The 17117-nt window shown below is 40.2% G+C and overlaps 2 protein-coding genes across 3 annotated transcripts; both read right to left on the bottom strand.

Moving 5' to 3' along the window:
• Positions 1 to 2335: 2335 nt before the first annotated feature.
• Positions 2336 to 7874, bottom strand: mknk1 (MAPK interacting serine/threonine kinase 1). The gene is made up of 14 exons (XM_006809474.3): positions 7749 to 7874; positions 7093 to 7155; positions 6490 to 6592; positions 6269 to 6367; positions 6094 to 6191; positions 5862 to 5941; positions 5679 to 5752; positions 5462 to 5566; positions 5307 to 5362; positions 5116 to 5211; positions 4817 to 5011; positions 3822 to 3986; positions 3657 to 3700; positions 2336 to 3388 (listed from the first exon to the last, which is right to left on the bottom strand). Exons 2-14 carry the CDS (start codon positions 7144 to 7146, stop codon positions 3169 to 3171), a joined length of 1389 nt encoding a protein of 462 aa, XP_006809537.2. The 5' UTR covers positions 7147 to 7155; positions 7749 to 7874; the 3' UTR covers positions 2336 to 3168.
• A 274-nt stretch (positions 7875 to 8148) lies between these two features.
• Positions 8149 to 13158, bottom strand: mob3c (MOB kinase activator 3C). 2 transcript variants are annotated; one of them, XM_087835960.1, is made up of 5 exons: positions 12853 to 13158; positions 12653 to 12758; positions 10263 to 10887; positions 9232 to 9434; positions 8149 to 8581 (listed from the first exon to the last, which is right to left on the bottom strand). In XM_087835960.1, exons 3-5 carry the CDS (start codon positions 10678 to 10680, stop codon positions 8552 to 8554), a joined length of 651 nt encoding a protein of 216 aa, XP_087692086.1. In that variant the 5' UTR covers positions 10681 to 10887; positions 12653 to 12758; positions 12853 to 13158; the 3' UTR covers positions 8149 to 8551. The 2 variants fall into 2 exon arrangements, with proteins under 2 accessions (XP_087692086.1, XP_006809538.2); XM_006809475.3 differs by lacking the exon at positions 12653 to 12758.
• Positions 13159 to 17117: the final 3959 nt, after the last annotated feature.

Here is a 17117-nt window from a genome sequence, read left to right as displayed (position 1 = left end):
GTCTCAGCAGAGCTCAGAGAAGCTGTTGATCAGACAAACGGCTGAAAATAGATCATTTGATCTCTTTAGAAAGAGAGGCTGAAAAGTAACGACACATTTTAGAAGCAGTGCAAATGTTTTAAAGACTTTTCATTCTTCTGATTTTGAACTCTGGCAACTTTTTTTCTTCCAAAGTAATTTCTTAGCTGTTAAAAAACTGTAAGCATCCCCGTCTACTTAAACGCGTTAGTTACGAGACTTTAAACCTCAACAACATTAAAGCGCGAATACAATTCATGGAAGGAAACAACGCTGATAAAGCCAAGTGAGAATCTGCAAATATAAACACAGTCTTGTTCTCTCGCCGATGGTCCACAGACACACAAAGCAACACTTGCTGCACAATTGTTCTGCACCCTTCTGTGTCGCTTACCTTACATCGGACACATGACTCTGGCCGTTTGGGCGCTTTGTCCGTCTGTCATGTTGCACAGCAGCCGCGGGTGTGATCTGCTCCTCCTGCAGGTGAACAGCGGAGTGATCTGCAGCGGATGCACTGCTAAATATCGGCCACAGGCTGCGCTGTGGAGCTGCTTCAAACAAACAGCCCAATCACAGCCATTACCCTCCGAAGTGCTTAAGCTTCTAACGTGTCACATTCAAGGTGCTCTCGGGAAAAGTGGAAACACCGCTGCACTCCTACATCTATCTGATGTTTATTTCCTGAAATCTAAGAATGGGAAAAGTTTGTGAAACCTGGGATATTAAAGTGTAAAAAAGAAAAAAGGCTCAAGATTATGGCCTCGCTCCTCTTTCTCCTTTGCTTTTCAAAGAAGTCTTAGCAAGGACAGCATCTGTTTCTTACCCGTGTGCGTAGAGGTTATTCACCATCTCCTGTCCCCTCATCTGTTCAGTCCAAAACAATGAGTTGCTACCATTTATCACTCCTGACTGAAATAAATCTTTGTAAACTAAAGCACATCTGCTGCAGTGAAAACAAAAATCCATTTGCTCGCGTCTCGTGAACGAGACCTTTGAGTGCACAACACAGTAATATTGTCTTGATGTAACACAGCTTAGACAAGAAGAGCTTTTTATTGAGAACACAACATGCCAGTGAAAATACGCTCTACACATGAGAGCTTTATGCATAGGACCCCATATGAGCTTTGACACATTTCAGAGCGACTCTATAATCACAAACCAATTACTGCATCTCATTCTAGGCCATCTCAAGCAGACGGAGGGAAACAAACAGCTTCTTTTATGATTCATACGAGTGTGGGGGCTTCAACATAGCAAGCAGTCGTTTCCTAACATGTGTATTCATTCTGAGCAAATCTCCATCAATTCATGCCAGCCTATGAAGGCCCTTAGTTGCTATAGGGATGGGTTGTCCATGACAACAGTGTGAAATAAGGGGATGAGTTAGCACTGGCACATAAACTTTGTAAGGTACGGTAAACAGGAGCCTTCGGAGATCCCATTCAAACACAGACAGTCTAAATTATAAGACAACAAAGAAAAAGTAGCTTCTTCTAAAAACAAAATAAAAAAATCAGAAAGAATTCTCAGTTCATCCAGAACAGTTTCCATTGGCACAGACACAAAATCAAAACACAGGGACAATTAAAAAAATATTTTTTAACAGTTTTATAAACTCACTTCACAGACTAGAATCACGCATCTCACTAGTGTAACAAACTATTCTCTAATCCCTTTAAACCAGCCATGCAGGGCTCGTAACAGGTAGATTACACAGATACCATCAACAAGTGCTTGTGATGCAAATCTAGAACAAGGAAAGGCTTATCCACCGCTAAACGCTTCTACTCGCTATCAACCGCTTTCCCTCCCAGTGACTTATCTGAAGCAGCAAACCATCTCTCTCAGTCCCTTTCTACTTTTTTAAGCCACACCATTTGCTTTGGCTGCAGCTCTCTTGAGGACGGGCAAACCCAGTCACTGCTGGTTGATCTAAGCCAGCGTGCCAGCCCAGGAATCAGGAACACTACAAAATACAGAGACCATACCTGCTGCTCATAGGGTGAATAATCTTTGTGTGCACACATTAACATTATATAGAAAAGTCCCACAATTCAGCTTTTAGTCTCATGAACTGCATAAAACTTAAAACAAATGCAATTTTCACATTTCAAGTAATTTAGACTTAAAAAAAATATATATATAAGATCACTAAGACAATAAGAAATTAAGCAAAACCTCTTGGAATAATCTGCCTCACAACACCAAACATGACCTCCAATGAGAAGTTATAGCAAAAGCACATTGGGATAAATACTATTATTAAGTGTCAAATTCATTGGTGAAGCTTTAAAAACACAAGAACCTCCCATTCTGGGCAAACTAAATAAGATATTTATTTTAAAGTACATCAGTGCTGCAGGTAGCTTGTATCGACATGAGGAAAAAAACTTTAAGATCCAGTCTCACTCCATGAGTTTCTGCAACCTCCAGCCACACTCTCAGGTAGTCATGGAGACACAGCTCGACAAAAGAGTCAACAGGTAAAACAGGGAAAGGCCCAGTTTAACCCGCAGACTCCTCTAAGTGTTGTCTGTTATATCACTTAAATCACATACATTCACACATAAAAATCATATAAAAAAGAAAACATGCTTTAAAAAAGCAACAAAAAAATCCCTTTTCTTTAGTCACTAAAAAGCTTTCAAATAAAATAAATTCACAGCTGGAAAAACAAGAAAAGTAAAAAAATAATAAAATCTACCTATAAGACGATATTGCATTAAAGCAGCTGCTGCTGCTGTGCAGCTGTCCTGATTCTTAAAATGCTGTTTTTGGTGATGATATGTATTTTAGTAAAAACTGCTGGCACTGAGAGCAGTTTCTGGTGTTTTGGGTAACGATGACTAACCCAACCTGTGAAGACAATACATACATTTATACTTAAAGCCAAAGTTGTTCTGAAAGAAAATCAAACCTTTGTTAAAAATACTCATCAGCTTAAAGTAACTCCTGCAAATCCTGGAAGTTTTACTGTTTTCTATTAGTAGGCAGAAGCTGAGGTTTAACTGCGCACTTGATGTTCAAACTCTCACTGATAAGACTACTGGCCAAGGAGAGGACGTTCAACAACAGAGACACTTTCCATCCACACAGAAGGTAACTAAAATTATTCAGATAACATGATAAGGAGGTTAAGGACCCTCAGGCTGTGGCGTCATCTGAAGTGGGTGCAAAGTCTCCGTGCCGGAGAGCACTGGACTGTGCCCGTCTGCGAGCCAGCCTGGAGTTAGAAGGAGGAGAAAGCCTCATGGAGCAAACAATGGCTCCGACGTCCTCCCGCTGCTCCTCGTGCTGGGATAGCTGCCGGTTGAAGGCGATGGCTTCTGCTGCAAACTGGGTCAGATCTTTGGTGCTGCTGTTCCTAGAACAAGAAAGAAAAAGATATGAGAGACATCTAAGCACACTTCTGCCACTTCTCACTTTAATAATGTGATTAGAATAAAGTATCCTAGATATCCTTGTTTCATCTATCCCAATATTTTCCATCTAAAAAAACCCATCTTGAAGCAGAGAGAACCTTAAATTGTTCATAAACAAATGTGCAGAAACTCTAGTTTCCTATGAAACAACACAAACACTAAAGGTCTGATTCTACTTCAACCACAGAAACAGCTAAAATAAAGACGGACCTCTGCAGAACACGAGGAGTTGGAAGACCTCTCTCTGGAGCATTCTGTAAAAAAAGAAAGAAAGAAAAGAAAGAAAAAAAAAAATTACTCACAGCTTGAAAATAAGGACAATAATTCCAGCTGTCTAAAATTAGACAAGTAGTGCTCAAATGTAATTATACCCACCCCCTGCACCCAAGGGTGCTTGAGGACCTGAGCAGCACTGAGGCGCAGAGTGGCGTCCCGAACCAACAGCTTTGATATGAGGTCCTTGGCGCCCACCGTGATGTGGGCCCAGTCCTTGTCTGGAAATTCATATTTGCCCTGCTGGATGCTCTCAAACAGGTGACTCTGAGGGCAGAAGATCAAATAACATCACCTGCTGATAAGTACATGCTATTTGTTTTGTTTTTGTAATGGTGTTGTCATTCTGTTGTGCATTATAACTTCAGACCTCACATCTTCTTTACAGAAGTGAGCTTTTCCTCCACGCAGCACAAAATTCAATAAACCAAACCAAAACTCCGCTCAAGCCAAGATAATAGAAGAAGAACCGACGACATCCATCTAGATGAAGTGAAAGCTAAAACAAGGTTTTCCCTGGTAAATCTACAGAACCTCTTCCCATTTCTTCTCAGCCCTAATACTCTACTACTTAAAAAATACCCCAAACTGTACTGAAAGTGTTTGGCTTTTCTGAATAATTCACATAAGACCATTTGACATATGGGTCAACAGCTAAAGCCAAATCAGCCGTAGTGCTCCTATGCATCTGCTTTTCTCATTTTTTTATTTTTAAAAAGAGATTTCAACCCACATCTAAGCCTAACTTAACCTACATTACTAATTATGTTTCTTAATTAAGCCAGTATACAGCAAAAAAAGAAAAGTTTAGTTATTTTATTTGAACTGTCTACCATGGACATGATAATCAAAGAGGCCAACATTAAGATGAACAAGCTGTAATGTCAGCTAAAGGAGACAAACTACAAAATTACTATTAGTTTTGTTTTTGTTCTTTTAACACCTCTAGTCTGTAGTTTTACATTATTTATAATGTCTTCATTTCAGAATGATAAGCGGGGACACGCAGTGAATCTCTGTGGTGCAAACACTGCTGAGCTGAGCAATTATCCATGGGATGCACGCTAAACAACAGTGCTGATTGGAGGGGGGCATACCTGGCATGTTCTGCATCTTTCTCCCCGATCCCAGCCACAGTCAGAGCCACAGTGTCCTGTGAAGGGTGGGCTGCCACTCAGTAAGATGTAGAGGATGACCCCGAGGCTCCACAGATCACAGCGTTTGTCGTAGAAGGAGGCCTCATCAGTGAACACCTCAACTACTTCTGGAGCCATGTACTCTGCCGAGCCACACTGAGAGAGGGCAAAGAAGAGGCAAGTCAGTGTAATCCCTTATTAGTTAATTGGACAATATTATGTGTCTATACTTGGCCAACAATTTAGAATTAGACACTTACTGGTGTTGTGAGCTCTGGGGTAGTTATGGGTGTACAGGCACTGCTGAGCTTTACTCCACTTCCTAGATCAAAGTCACAAATCTTTACTGGTGACACCTGAGTAGAAAGAGAGTAAATATATGATTATGTTGTTAAATTATAAACCTTAAGGGATAATTAATGCCTTTCTCAACTCATTAAAAGCCAATTACCTGATCAGTGTATTCACAGAGTATGTTTTCTAGCTTAAGGTCTCTATGGGCAATGCCTGCAAACAAAAACACTGTCACCTTTACACTCAAAAAAGAAAACAAAACCTCTATTTCCTTTGGATTTCAGCAGAACACCTGCTTGAATTTTGACCTACCTTTTGTGTGTAAAAAGTCGAGAGCTTGGGCGATGTCTTTCACTACCTTACTAGCCTCCAGTTCATCAAAGTGCTTTCGGTTTTGGATATGTGTAAGAATAGAACCTGCAGAAAGAGAAGAGGATCACTCACGGGTATATTTGTGCGCTCATAATGAGCCATCTGGCAACAGCTCTGTTTGCATTACATAACTGTTGTGTTAATTATTCACACTTACCACCACGCAGCTTTTCAAATACCAAATAAAAGCAGTTGTTGTCCTCAAAGAATTCAATCAATTCCAAAATATTCCTGGACAACGATATGTTTAGGTGATCAGAATTGTTTTTATTCTGGATATGTTTTCTTTTCTCTCTCATTTTTTTTTTTTTAAATATTAATCAGACAAAAATCAACTCACTTATTTCCTTGACACTGATAAAGAGTCTCCACTTCTCGAAAGACTCTGCTGCGGCTGTGTCCTGCACTCTTTTCTATGATCTATGAAGGTGAGCAGCAGAAATTGTGATTCAATGGACATTTTGATTGAGTTTAAAAAAAATGTAGTGCAGCTTGAAAGAAAATGTTGCCATTAAAGAGCAACCCAACCTGTTCAAATGACATTTAAATTTGGCGAAACTGTCCCTACTTACCTTCACGGCATACTCATGTCCATTCTGCAGGCTGATACATCCTTGAACTTTAGCATATGCTCCCTGGCCGAGCACCTCATGAGTCAATTTGTAGAGATCTGAAGAAAATATGAACTGTTAGTCAATTTTCCTGCTTTCACACGTGCTGCATGTGTTACAGTTTTAGCCTACTTACCATCAAAAGTGCCAGTGGAGCTGTCTGTCGCTCTAGTTCTTTTCTTCTTCTTTCGTTTACCTGTATCTGGGATGTTCACTGGCTGGCTTTTTTCACACTCTGTGGAGGCAGAAATGAATCCATACACACAAATTAAAACATTGCAATTTTTTTGCACGGCGCTCTCGCTTTGTAAAGTTTACAAAGCTATAGAAATGCTATGAAAAGTAAAGCAGTTGTACCTGCTGGGTCTTGGGAAAGATTCTGTCTTTCCTCTGAGGTATTTCTGTTCTCCTGAATGCTCCCACAGTTTTGCCCTACTTGGCCCAAAGCAAGGGAGTTACCCTGTTACAGAGAAGGAGGCCATGGGGGGGGGGGGGGGGGGGGGGGGGGGGGACAGGGGGAGGGAATAGTGCAAAATCAGCCAGTGATCAATGTTGGTACAGTAGAGAAAAAGCAAATGAAAAAAGCAAAAAAGGAAATTTTTAATTTGGCCTTGGTAATAAATACTAAAAATAAACACTAATCCATAACATAATAAAATGTTCTATCCATATCATAGGCTTGCAACTGTAAAATGACTAACTGCAGTTATAGGGATGCATCACCACTACTTTTATCATTACAACCACCTATGGCAATCTGCCAAAACAGTGGCCAATATGATAATACTGGAAACTCCGTGACAGGCCTTATCTGGACGTTACCAGAAACATTCAAACAACGGGGCACAGTGCTTTGATGAAACTACTGTGCACCATTTTCTGGTCCTTTTATCTTATCAGACATGTTTCAGGAAGTCAGCTTTTGAAATCACCACTAATCATAGAGTAGATCAGAGCTACCTGGAGGGAGGGCTGGAAGGGCTGCAACTCCGTCATCACGCCGTGCCTCACCATATCTGCCAACTGCCACATACAAATATAGTTAGTCACTTAAACATACGTAACAACTAAATACAATGCAGTGATGAGGCTAGAGCAATGGAGAAGACACCGCCCAGCGTTAGCTTATGTGTTCCAGTTTCCTCTTTCATTCTTTGGTATTACATTGTGTATCGCTCTGAGTTTGCGGTTACTGTTCATCTACATGACCGCAGAATATTCACTTACAGCAAAGTTTATTGGATTAGTTAGTTTACACTAGTTAAATGCTATGTTTTGGTTAGAAAAACATAAAACTGATAATTAGCTGTTAGCTAATGGAGTTATACCAGCAGTTTGTATCGATACTGAAGTTAACAACTATGTGTACGGACAGCCAACAACGCCCACTTAGATAATTACTTAACATTAGCAACGTTGTCCTAGTTACCAGGAGGGAATTCTGTATAAAAGATCATTACGGCATTACAAAAGCCAGAGCTAACGGTGGCTGCTGTTAGCCCCAGCTAGCAAGAAAGAACTCAGATAGCTTGCTAAACCGATTTACATGACCAGTTGCTAACTGTATTCAGAGACTGTTTAAGCAACGTTAAAATAAAACCACAAATGCAACAAACCCTTCAAACGTGGACTCCACGCCAGCCAAATCCCTGCAGTCAAAGCCTGTGACAGCTGATGTAAGCTCCCATTGCTTTCTGTTATCAATCAGTCCAAACAGCTGATGACGTACCGGGCGGGAAAACGCGAGAGCAGACGTTTGCCCCGCCCCTTTCCGGATTAACTCCTCTCCCATTGGTAGCGTGACCGCACTGATGCAACGTCACTTGGCAGGGTTCGTCACCACGCCTCAGTCCACGTAGTGGGGATTTTTGGTGAATGATGATGGCCTTTATTTATCCATGTAACAGGTTTGGCAAGTGAGCAGTGATAATAAGTTTGCTATATCTGTTGTTGTTGTTGTGTTTTTCTTTTTCTAACCGGCTGCGAAAATGAAAGCAGACGCGATTGGCTGATGGAAAGAACTTTTATGCCCTTAAATCAGATTTTAAACAGTGAAAACACATCGTACAAAATACAAACTCTGGTCAACGAGAAAACAAACAATGCATCAAAACTTACACAAAGCAAAACATATACATGCACAAGAGGAAAGACAGAGTACAGATGCAGTGTATAAAACAATACAGAATAATGAGGAAACTCACAGCACCATAATGAATGTGAAGTGAAAAGTTCTGTAAAGGAACTTTGCCACCATCTGCAGAAGTCTACTGAGTTTATGGGCCATGTCATATGCTTGGAAACCACACATACAAGTGTACACAAAGCAGTTCTCTGTCTGGAGTGTTTTGATGCGGAAGTTTTCTCAAGGGGCTCAGATAACGTCATAATGTAAACTCCTTTGTCCATGTGGCTTTGTCTAATTGCATATCTTCTCTGTCATCTCTTTCTGCAGGAAAAGAAAAAGAGGAGATGTTAATAGATAGAGTCTAATATACTGTTTGAGAAAATGAATATTTACATCGTCATAGCGAAGAACACTGATTCTGAGAAAGAAAGCAGTTGCTCCTTGAAGACTAAAAACAAACATAATTTCCTGGGGCACAAGAGGTGGGGCAATAAAACGAGGTTTTATTGCCCCACCTAAGACTGGCAGCTGTAACTGCAGCAAAAGCTGGTTCTACAAAGTATTGACTCAGGGGGCTGAATAATTACGCACACCCCACTTTGCTGTTATTTATTTGTAAAAAATGTTTGGAATCATGTATGATTTTCGTTCCACTTCTCACGTGTACACCACTTTGTGTTGGTCTTTCACGTGGAATTCCAATCAAATTGATTCATGTTTGTGGCTGTAATGTGACAAAATGTGGAAAATGTGGAAAATTTCAATTTGCAAGCCACTGTATGTACGCTAAACTGGAAAACACACCTACTCAAAGATGAACAATAAGCACATCAAACATTCACGCAGCTGGGAAAAAGCTGGCAGGATGGTAGATATTCTCTGCTAGACTGACAGTTCCTCCGTTACAAAACCTCCATCTGATCCTTTTTCACATGCATCCTCACTTCACACTCACACATCTGATGTCTCACCAGAGGCTCCAGCTCAGAGTGATCAATGAGGTTGAACTCTGAGATGAAATAATAATAGTGTTTGTAGCAGGTATTGATGTGGGCCTCTGCACCCATACTGCAGATGCTGTCAAAGTGATGGATGTAAACGTGCACAAACACCCGGAAGAGACGGCTCAGGATCTTCTTGCACACCTGCTGGAAGTTCTTGGGGAAAGGTACTCCTAGGATGAAGAAGGAAAACAATAAGATATAAAAGGACTTCTATTCAGAAGCTGGTTTAATAAAATAATAGATTTGATAAATTAAACTGTAGGACTCAATTGTAAATGGATTTACCATGTATGCAGATTTAAAAAGCATCATTAATCATGCTTATCTATAAGAGGGCTATTAATCTACCGAATTTCCTAAATAATCTATTGAGTAGTTTGTGTTTCAATCCCAAAACACTTAAGAAAAAATATCTGTGTTTTGTGCTGAAGAGCTGAACAGGCCGTGTGAAGAACAATCGAATTATTCGCATTTAATTTCTAAGCAAAGGTGCAGCGAAGACAGCATTGCTGTCTTATTCTCCCTCAGGTCCATGGGGGATTGTGATAACTGAGCAAAGGGAGGGACAGAAACACCCTGAAGGAGTTGTCAAGCACTAACACACAACCAAAACCCATTCACACTCGTGGGAAATGTTTTCATCATACCTGACTTGCATGTCTAGGCTTGATATAAGAAAAGAGAAGTCCCAGAATGTCAGTGCTAACCACTGCGCCACAGAGAGGCTCTGAGCTCACGCTGCTGTGACGCATGAAGCTCTCACCTCTAATTTAACTCTACGATCACCTTGTCAACAAACCCCTCTAAATGTCAACATTTTATTGTCTAATTAACCTCTCCTTGAACTCAATCATTGCATTCGTGAGCTTAATGAAGGAGACCACCTCTGCACGCCATGCTGACACTTTAGTATAAAATCTCTGCAGCCGGCACTCAGTCATGTATTAGCTGACGCACTCAAGAGCAGCAGGTTTCATTTGTAAACTCCTCACACACACCTACTCTTGTGGGGAAGATTTCCTCATTATTGATCAGTGACTCTATCCAATCCATCAGCAGATTCATGTACTTGAGAGCAGGCAGCTTGGTGGGTCTCTTGTAGTCTTTACCGTCCTGCCATCTGTACTCATATCTCAGTCCCCCAGACATGATAGGGCACGTGCGCTCGCTGCAGTACTCGCTCACTGTGCCATAGATTAGGTTAATTCTGTTAAAGAAATCCACCACGTGAACAGCAATCCAGTCATGGAGGTTCTCGCCTTCTGGGAGCTGAACTACTTTCCTCAGGTCCAAGCCAGATTTGAGCGAAGCCTGGGCCTTCTTGTACAGTTCAAAGCGCTGCGTACCGGGCTCAAAGCGCTTCTTTGGCCTAAATGTTTTGTCTTTGCTGAACACTTGACCAAGACACAATGCCATTGACTCAGTTATTTCCCCTGAGATAAGGGGAGAGTGCGCAACGGTGAAAAATAATTAGGTTGGAGTATGAGAACGTGTAGCCTTCCTGGGAGAGGGGAACCAGTCGGATTTCAGCTCTTGGAATGGTCACAGGTGGAGATCACAGGTGGTTAGCGTCTGTCGTGTAAAGACTGCAAGGAGCTCTTGTTTTCATTTGGCACGATGACACTGTGAAGACAATAACAGGCATGTTTTGGGGGTGAATAAAACATAAAAGATAAAACAATTCATGCAATATTTAATTACAACAATTGTTATAGCTACCATAAAGTAAAAAAAAACAAAAAACTACATTTTCCTAAAGAAGACCAGCTAAAAGGTTTTTTTTCTATAGTCACAGCTGCTCTTTGTGACCCCAATGGCCTTAAAGCAAAGTTTTCAGTTGCAGCTACCAGTAAAAATAGCAACATTTTCAGTCTGCTGTACCAAAAGTCAGGCCAGTTGAGTTGGGCATAACTGGGAAAATGAATGGTATGCTGTGGAAAGATTAAACTGTCCTCAAGAGGACTGTGAGAGAAAATGTCCTGAGTGAAATAGTTTTAATGCTCTTAAAGGCAGAACTATGACTTTAATTGGGGGGATAGATATGGATAAATATGGATAGAAAACTGCCCATTCTTCCTTGAGAAAGTGGATATGAAATTAAATTAAGAGTTTATGGATATTTGTTGTGCAAAACTATTGTCCATCTGTCTGGTGATTTGATTTTTGGGAGCATGACCTCACAGGTTTTGAATGTCACGGTAATGAAGCAGTAATGATTGCGCATTTTATTTGATATAATATGGTAAATGCTAAATGGCCTGTATTTGTATAGCGCTTTACTCAGTCCCTAAGGACCCCAAAGCGCTTTACACATCCAGTCATCCACCCATTCACACACACATTCACACACTGGTGATGAAGCTACATTGTAGCCACAGCCGCCCTGGGGCGCACTGACAGAGGCGAGGCTGCCGGACGCTTGGCGTCACCGGGCCCTCTGACCACCACCAGCAGGCAACGGGTGAAGTGTCTTGCCCAAGGACACAAATATTAACTTGGAGGATTTATTTTAAAACAAGAAGATGGACGGTTACATTTTATAGCCTCAAATATGTTTTTTAAACGTGTTAGCGTGGCAAAACCGAATTGAATTGTACATTTCTATTCACCGTTTGAAGGATGTGAGAAGAATGTCGAGAGATCTGACACCTAGATTAAAGCAGCTGTGATTGCAACACATGATACTGCAGCTGCATTGAGTCCTGAGTCCCATTGTTAACCCTCTCAGGCCCAAATTAAGTTTTTTGTTGCTAATGCACAACCAAGTCCTGCAGTGCTACTTCTGAGTAAAAAAAACCTCATAAAATATGTATGTGGGGTAATCATGTTGTTAGTTCTTAACTGTTGCAAATCTGCAACGTCTGCCTGGAGAGGGTTAACTGCCGCATTCAGAATTTCCCAGGGTTGTAAATGAGGCTCTGGTGACTTGAATTAGCAGATGTTGCTGTCACTTCATGCCAGTCTGTACTCCCAACACGTGATATTGATATGGGTGTTGTTATCTTTCTATTGACAAAATCACAACCCACAGGCCTCTCACATGTTTGTGAAGCTTTTGGAGGACTGGGGTCCCTCCTGTCTTAATCTGAGGAAAAGGCAATGGCTAAAATAAAAACAGATGTGATCATATCCATTGGCTCTTTCCACTAGCTTTCAGTTTGCCTGATCTCAGTTCAAAACTCACCACTGGGGGAACTTGAATACGTGGTCATGTCCATAACAAACGAGAGTTAGACAGAGCTTCATTCACTCCTAAACTCTGAGAGACACTGGTTCAGTTAAAGATTCAGCTCAGACATCTTTGGGATACGAAAACAGTTATGATTTATAGAAAAAGTGACAGTATGAAGGAGGAAGTGACTGTTGACCAATTTCTGTCCCTACTTGCCTGAGCAGTCACACTGAAGCATGTTAGAGCATGTAATGTGGCATGCATGCTTTGTTTTCTTCTTTTTCTACCAGTTTTCCATCAGACGCTGCAGTTTCTTGAAACTCTTTCATTTCGTGGTGCAGCAACAACGAGAAACAAATTGTCAGTGGGAAAGCAAAACAAGACATTACAGAATGGAAAATCTCCGTGCACTGTACCTGGCCGAAATCCTGCAGCAGAGTGTTTGGAATGTGGTGGAGAGTTGTGGGAAGTTCAGGGAGGATTCGAGTGTCTGGATCCTTTGATTCTAAACTCCCTGTGAAAGCCTGCTTCAGTGACTCTGCCCCCTCTAGGTCCTCTGAATTTTCTCTCTGCTAGTTGCTAACGGTCTTAAGGGGCTCCAACTTCCCTCAGGAAAACAGACAACACACTAAAAGAGAAAAAAATATATTTGCCTTCTCTTCCTGTAGGTGATGTCACTTCCTGACTTTGTCTAGTAGGTTCTGCTATCTATGTGTGTGTGTCAGTGTGTGGGTGGGTGTATGGAGGACCTATAAAGTGAAAGAGAAGAAGGGCTGAAAAAGGCCTTCCCCGAACACTGACTCTGCCCTCCCTCTTCTCCATTTTTTTTCTTTCTTGTCGTTCTGCAGGCAAAGCAGCCAACCCTCTTATCCAACCCAAGCCCCGCCCTCTGGTAAAGGTCCTGAGAAAACATCCCTTCTCTTGAGCCACTTATAGGACACAGGGAAAAGAATAATCCCACAAACATTTCTGGATGCCTGGCAGTCCACGACCATGATGCCTGGCTATTTTTTATGAAGTCTCAATAACATATTATTTAAATTCTTTGCCTTTTAAAGAAGTTGCTTTGGAATTCTGTACGTTCCCTACATGGAAAAACTGCTCGTGAAAGACACAATTTCTCTTTAAACGACTAAAAAGGCTCTGTGTACAAATCATGAACAAACAAGCCTCGTGTGACTTTAACAGTCAAATTCCTTTTTTTGTGATGGCTGCTCTGTTTGTCTTGCGGAAAAATGGTGATACTAAAGTCTACACCATGCATAAAGAAGCTCTCTATACTTTTTGTGAAATTGTTCCCTCCCAGCTGATAATAATGTATATGTTTGTGTGTCTGTACATACATATGAATCCATATATATGTGAAAACATATTGATATGTCTATTTGACAATACAGTCAAAACTTTATGTTGGGTGGGGAGTGGGGGAAGGTAGATCTAAATTGCAGTACTCCAACATATCCACCTGAGGTCAGCATGACTGTAATGATGGTGTGTGGCTGGAGCTAACGAGAGGCTAGTCAGAGCTATCAGTCAGTTATCAGCAAGGGAAATTCCCCATTTACTGATGAGCAGCTGATTATCTTTTTAAATAACTAAATCATGATTACATGTCAGCTGATAAAAAAGAACTGACAGGTCAGATTGTTTTTGTTGGTGGTGGTTTTTTGATGCCATACATTTAACAATAATATATAAAGTCACTAAAATAAAACATAAGTTTACTGTAACATTCATAAAGAAAGTGCATAGCCTGGTTAATGGTTGTGCAAAACACAAATAGACTGAACTGCTTAAGTAATTATTGAATTATTGTGTAAGTTGGTCTTGGTTCATTTTCTACGTTTCAATTCAATTCAATTCAATTCAATTTTATTTATATAGCGCCAAATCACAACAAAAGTTGCCTCAAGGCACTTCATAGATACAGAGAAAAACCCAACAATCATATGACCCCCTATGAGCAGCACTTTGGCGACAGTGGGAAGGAAAAACTCCCTTTTAACAGGAAGAAACCTCCAGCAGAACCAGGCTCAGGGAGGGGCGGGGCCATCTGCTGTGATTGGTTGGGGTGAGAGAAGGAAGACAGGATAAAGACATGCTGTGGAAGAGAGACAGAGGTTAATAACAGATATGATTCAACACAGAGAGGTCTGTTAACACATAGTGAGTGAGAAAGGTGACTGGAAAGGAAAAACTCAATGCATCATGGGAATCCTCGGCAGCCTACATCTATTGCAGCATAACTAAGGGAGGATTCAGGGTCACCTGGTCCAGCCCTAACTATATGCTTTAGCAAAGTAGAGATAGTGTCTGGTGTCTGGTTGAAGATTAACTATAAAATATTAAGCTCCAATAACTGAATCTGTGTAATGGTTAGCATTGTTTCCAATATTGTGAAAAGAAATGTCCGTGTATTAAAGAATCAGGAACCTTCTGGCACATTTGAATAATCAGTGTACGCTTATTACATTTACATTATTATAGTTTACTTTTTCAACTGATCATTGTGTGTCAAATGACCAAAAGCATCCGAACAACTCATTTATCTGAGTTATTCAAAAAACATATTCATCAATATAAATAAATAATAAAGCAGAACGTTGAAGAGAAATTATTCAAACTCTGAAATTAATATCCTTCCCTTGAGTTGAAATAGATTCTGATGTAATGATTGTTTACAATGTTATTCATATTTTTTCCATGACATACACAGAAAAGAATGGATGAATCACGCAGGTGTGCATTTATGATTATTCCTTGCCCTATGCTCTAGTTTTCCATGTCAGAGTGACTGTCATCATCCTGATATGTGACAGATGAGGAAGTTGAACCAGTCGGGCATTTCCTCACCTGCCTCATACCATCACTTAGTGTAATACTCTGCTATTATTCTCTTAAAAACCCACCACCTTAAGCACCATATATTTTTCCACTCCTTGAATGTAGCAGGTAGATTTTCTTTAAAACAAAACAAAAAAGAACAATTTTTTCACATGCATATGATGAAAAACATTTAATCTTTTAAAAAATAAAGCTAAAATAAATGCCTTAAATGTATAAAAAACACAATTTCATAGAGTTACAGTTTAGTACAGCTGTTGGTGTTATGTATCTTGAGCTATTGCTGGATAAACCTACATGCTCTAAGTTTGTGGTTAATATTAATCCAGTTTTAACAGCAGTATTTGAACACAGTGTCATCAGTTTAATTGATTACACTCACTCAGGTTGGCATGAAGTACTCAGTTGTTCTGGAGCTCAAAAGTGAAAAGTATTGTCTCAAATTAAACTGTACATTCAAGCAGAGGTTAAACATTTTACAATATTATTCTCAAACCTGGGTTTTCACTGTTTTGGATTACTAACCTGCAGCGTCGAGAAGACCTTTTCAAATCCTTCAGAACTGTATAACCTCTGTTTATGTCTCTTATACTGTATTTCTATGTTTCCAACTGCTGACTGTTTTGTAATGGTGTCCCTTCTTGGCCACATTCACCTTAAAAAAGAGATTTTAATCTTAAGCGACTTTCCGATTAAATAAAGGATGAATTAAAAAATAAAAATAAACAATCCTAAATTAACAAACACGCACACATAAATGTTATAGTTATGGTTACGACCATAACATTAGTTTCATTGTTGTTTATTTATAATGTTTTCTTGCGCTTTACTCAATTTCTTCAATTCATTACATAATTTGCTTTATGATGTTTTATATGATGATGTAATGTTGGCTTGTATGGACCCCAGGAAGAACAAAGGTCATCAGTTTGTGACTACAGCTTTAGGCGAGGTGGTGAGCCTACTACATTTGCAGGTTATTCATTACACCACAAGTAGAGCACATGTCTGATATGTGGTGTCATGGCTTGGCTGGAAGCCTACAGATCTTCCACAATGGTCATTATAGTTAAATCTCACCACCAGGACTCTGCTGCCCAGGAGATTTGAATGCATCTACTGTTTTTACTTTGAAAGGCCTGGCGTGTGTGACAGCTTTGGGCAAATAGAACCAGCTCAACTGAAAAAAACAAACAAATAAAAAAAATAATTAAAAATCGTAATGTGCTACATAAACTGACACGTCTGGCATGAGGAATGCAACACGTGTGTTTATATAAAACATGTTGCTTCTACTTGTTTGACTTTTATCGCTTCTTTCCATCATGTTTTGTTGAATAAGAACACCAGCGTGTTGTGCCACATGTTATATCCTGCAGGACACTTCGAAAAAAAGTAAACACCGTTAAAGCAATAAAAGGCAGAGCCGGGTTGCTGAACTGTGTTTCGGGCCTACTATATATGTGTAATTATTATATACGCACGGACTGCTTTTGGTGTGATTATTTGGGTAGCTTATTAATTGTATTTTAGTTTTTCCTCTAAAGATATGGCAACTTACCGATACTCTGCATACTTTTATTCACATATGAGAGAAACCAAACTGAGTCATTTCTGTGTGTCAGTCGTTTTTTTTACAATTGTAACCAGTAGTTGTTACAAAGAGCAGAAAATGAGCTCTAAACTGAATTTACATTACAAACTGTTACAATGAAACATCTGTGAGTGACCGCGGAATGGAGACGAAATGACATTTGATACACTGAGATGATTACGTCCTTATTAAGCGACTGACTCACGCCAGTGTAGAGATGACTCCACCTTTTTCCGCCTCCAT

The sequence above is a fragment of the Neolamprologus brichardi genome, chromosome 23 (genome assembly GCF_056152115.1).
Source record: "Neolamprologus brichardi isolate AB-2024 chromosome 23, ASM5615211v1, whole genome shotgun sequence".
NCBI classification, from domain to species: domain Eukaryota; kingdom Metazoa; phylum Chordata; class Actinopteri; order Cichliformes; family Cichlidae; genus Neolamprologus; species Neolamprologus brichardi.
The sequence above is the reverse complement of the archived record's forward strand: the minus strand, read 5'-3'. Positions and strand labels throughout refer to the sequence as shown.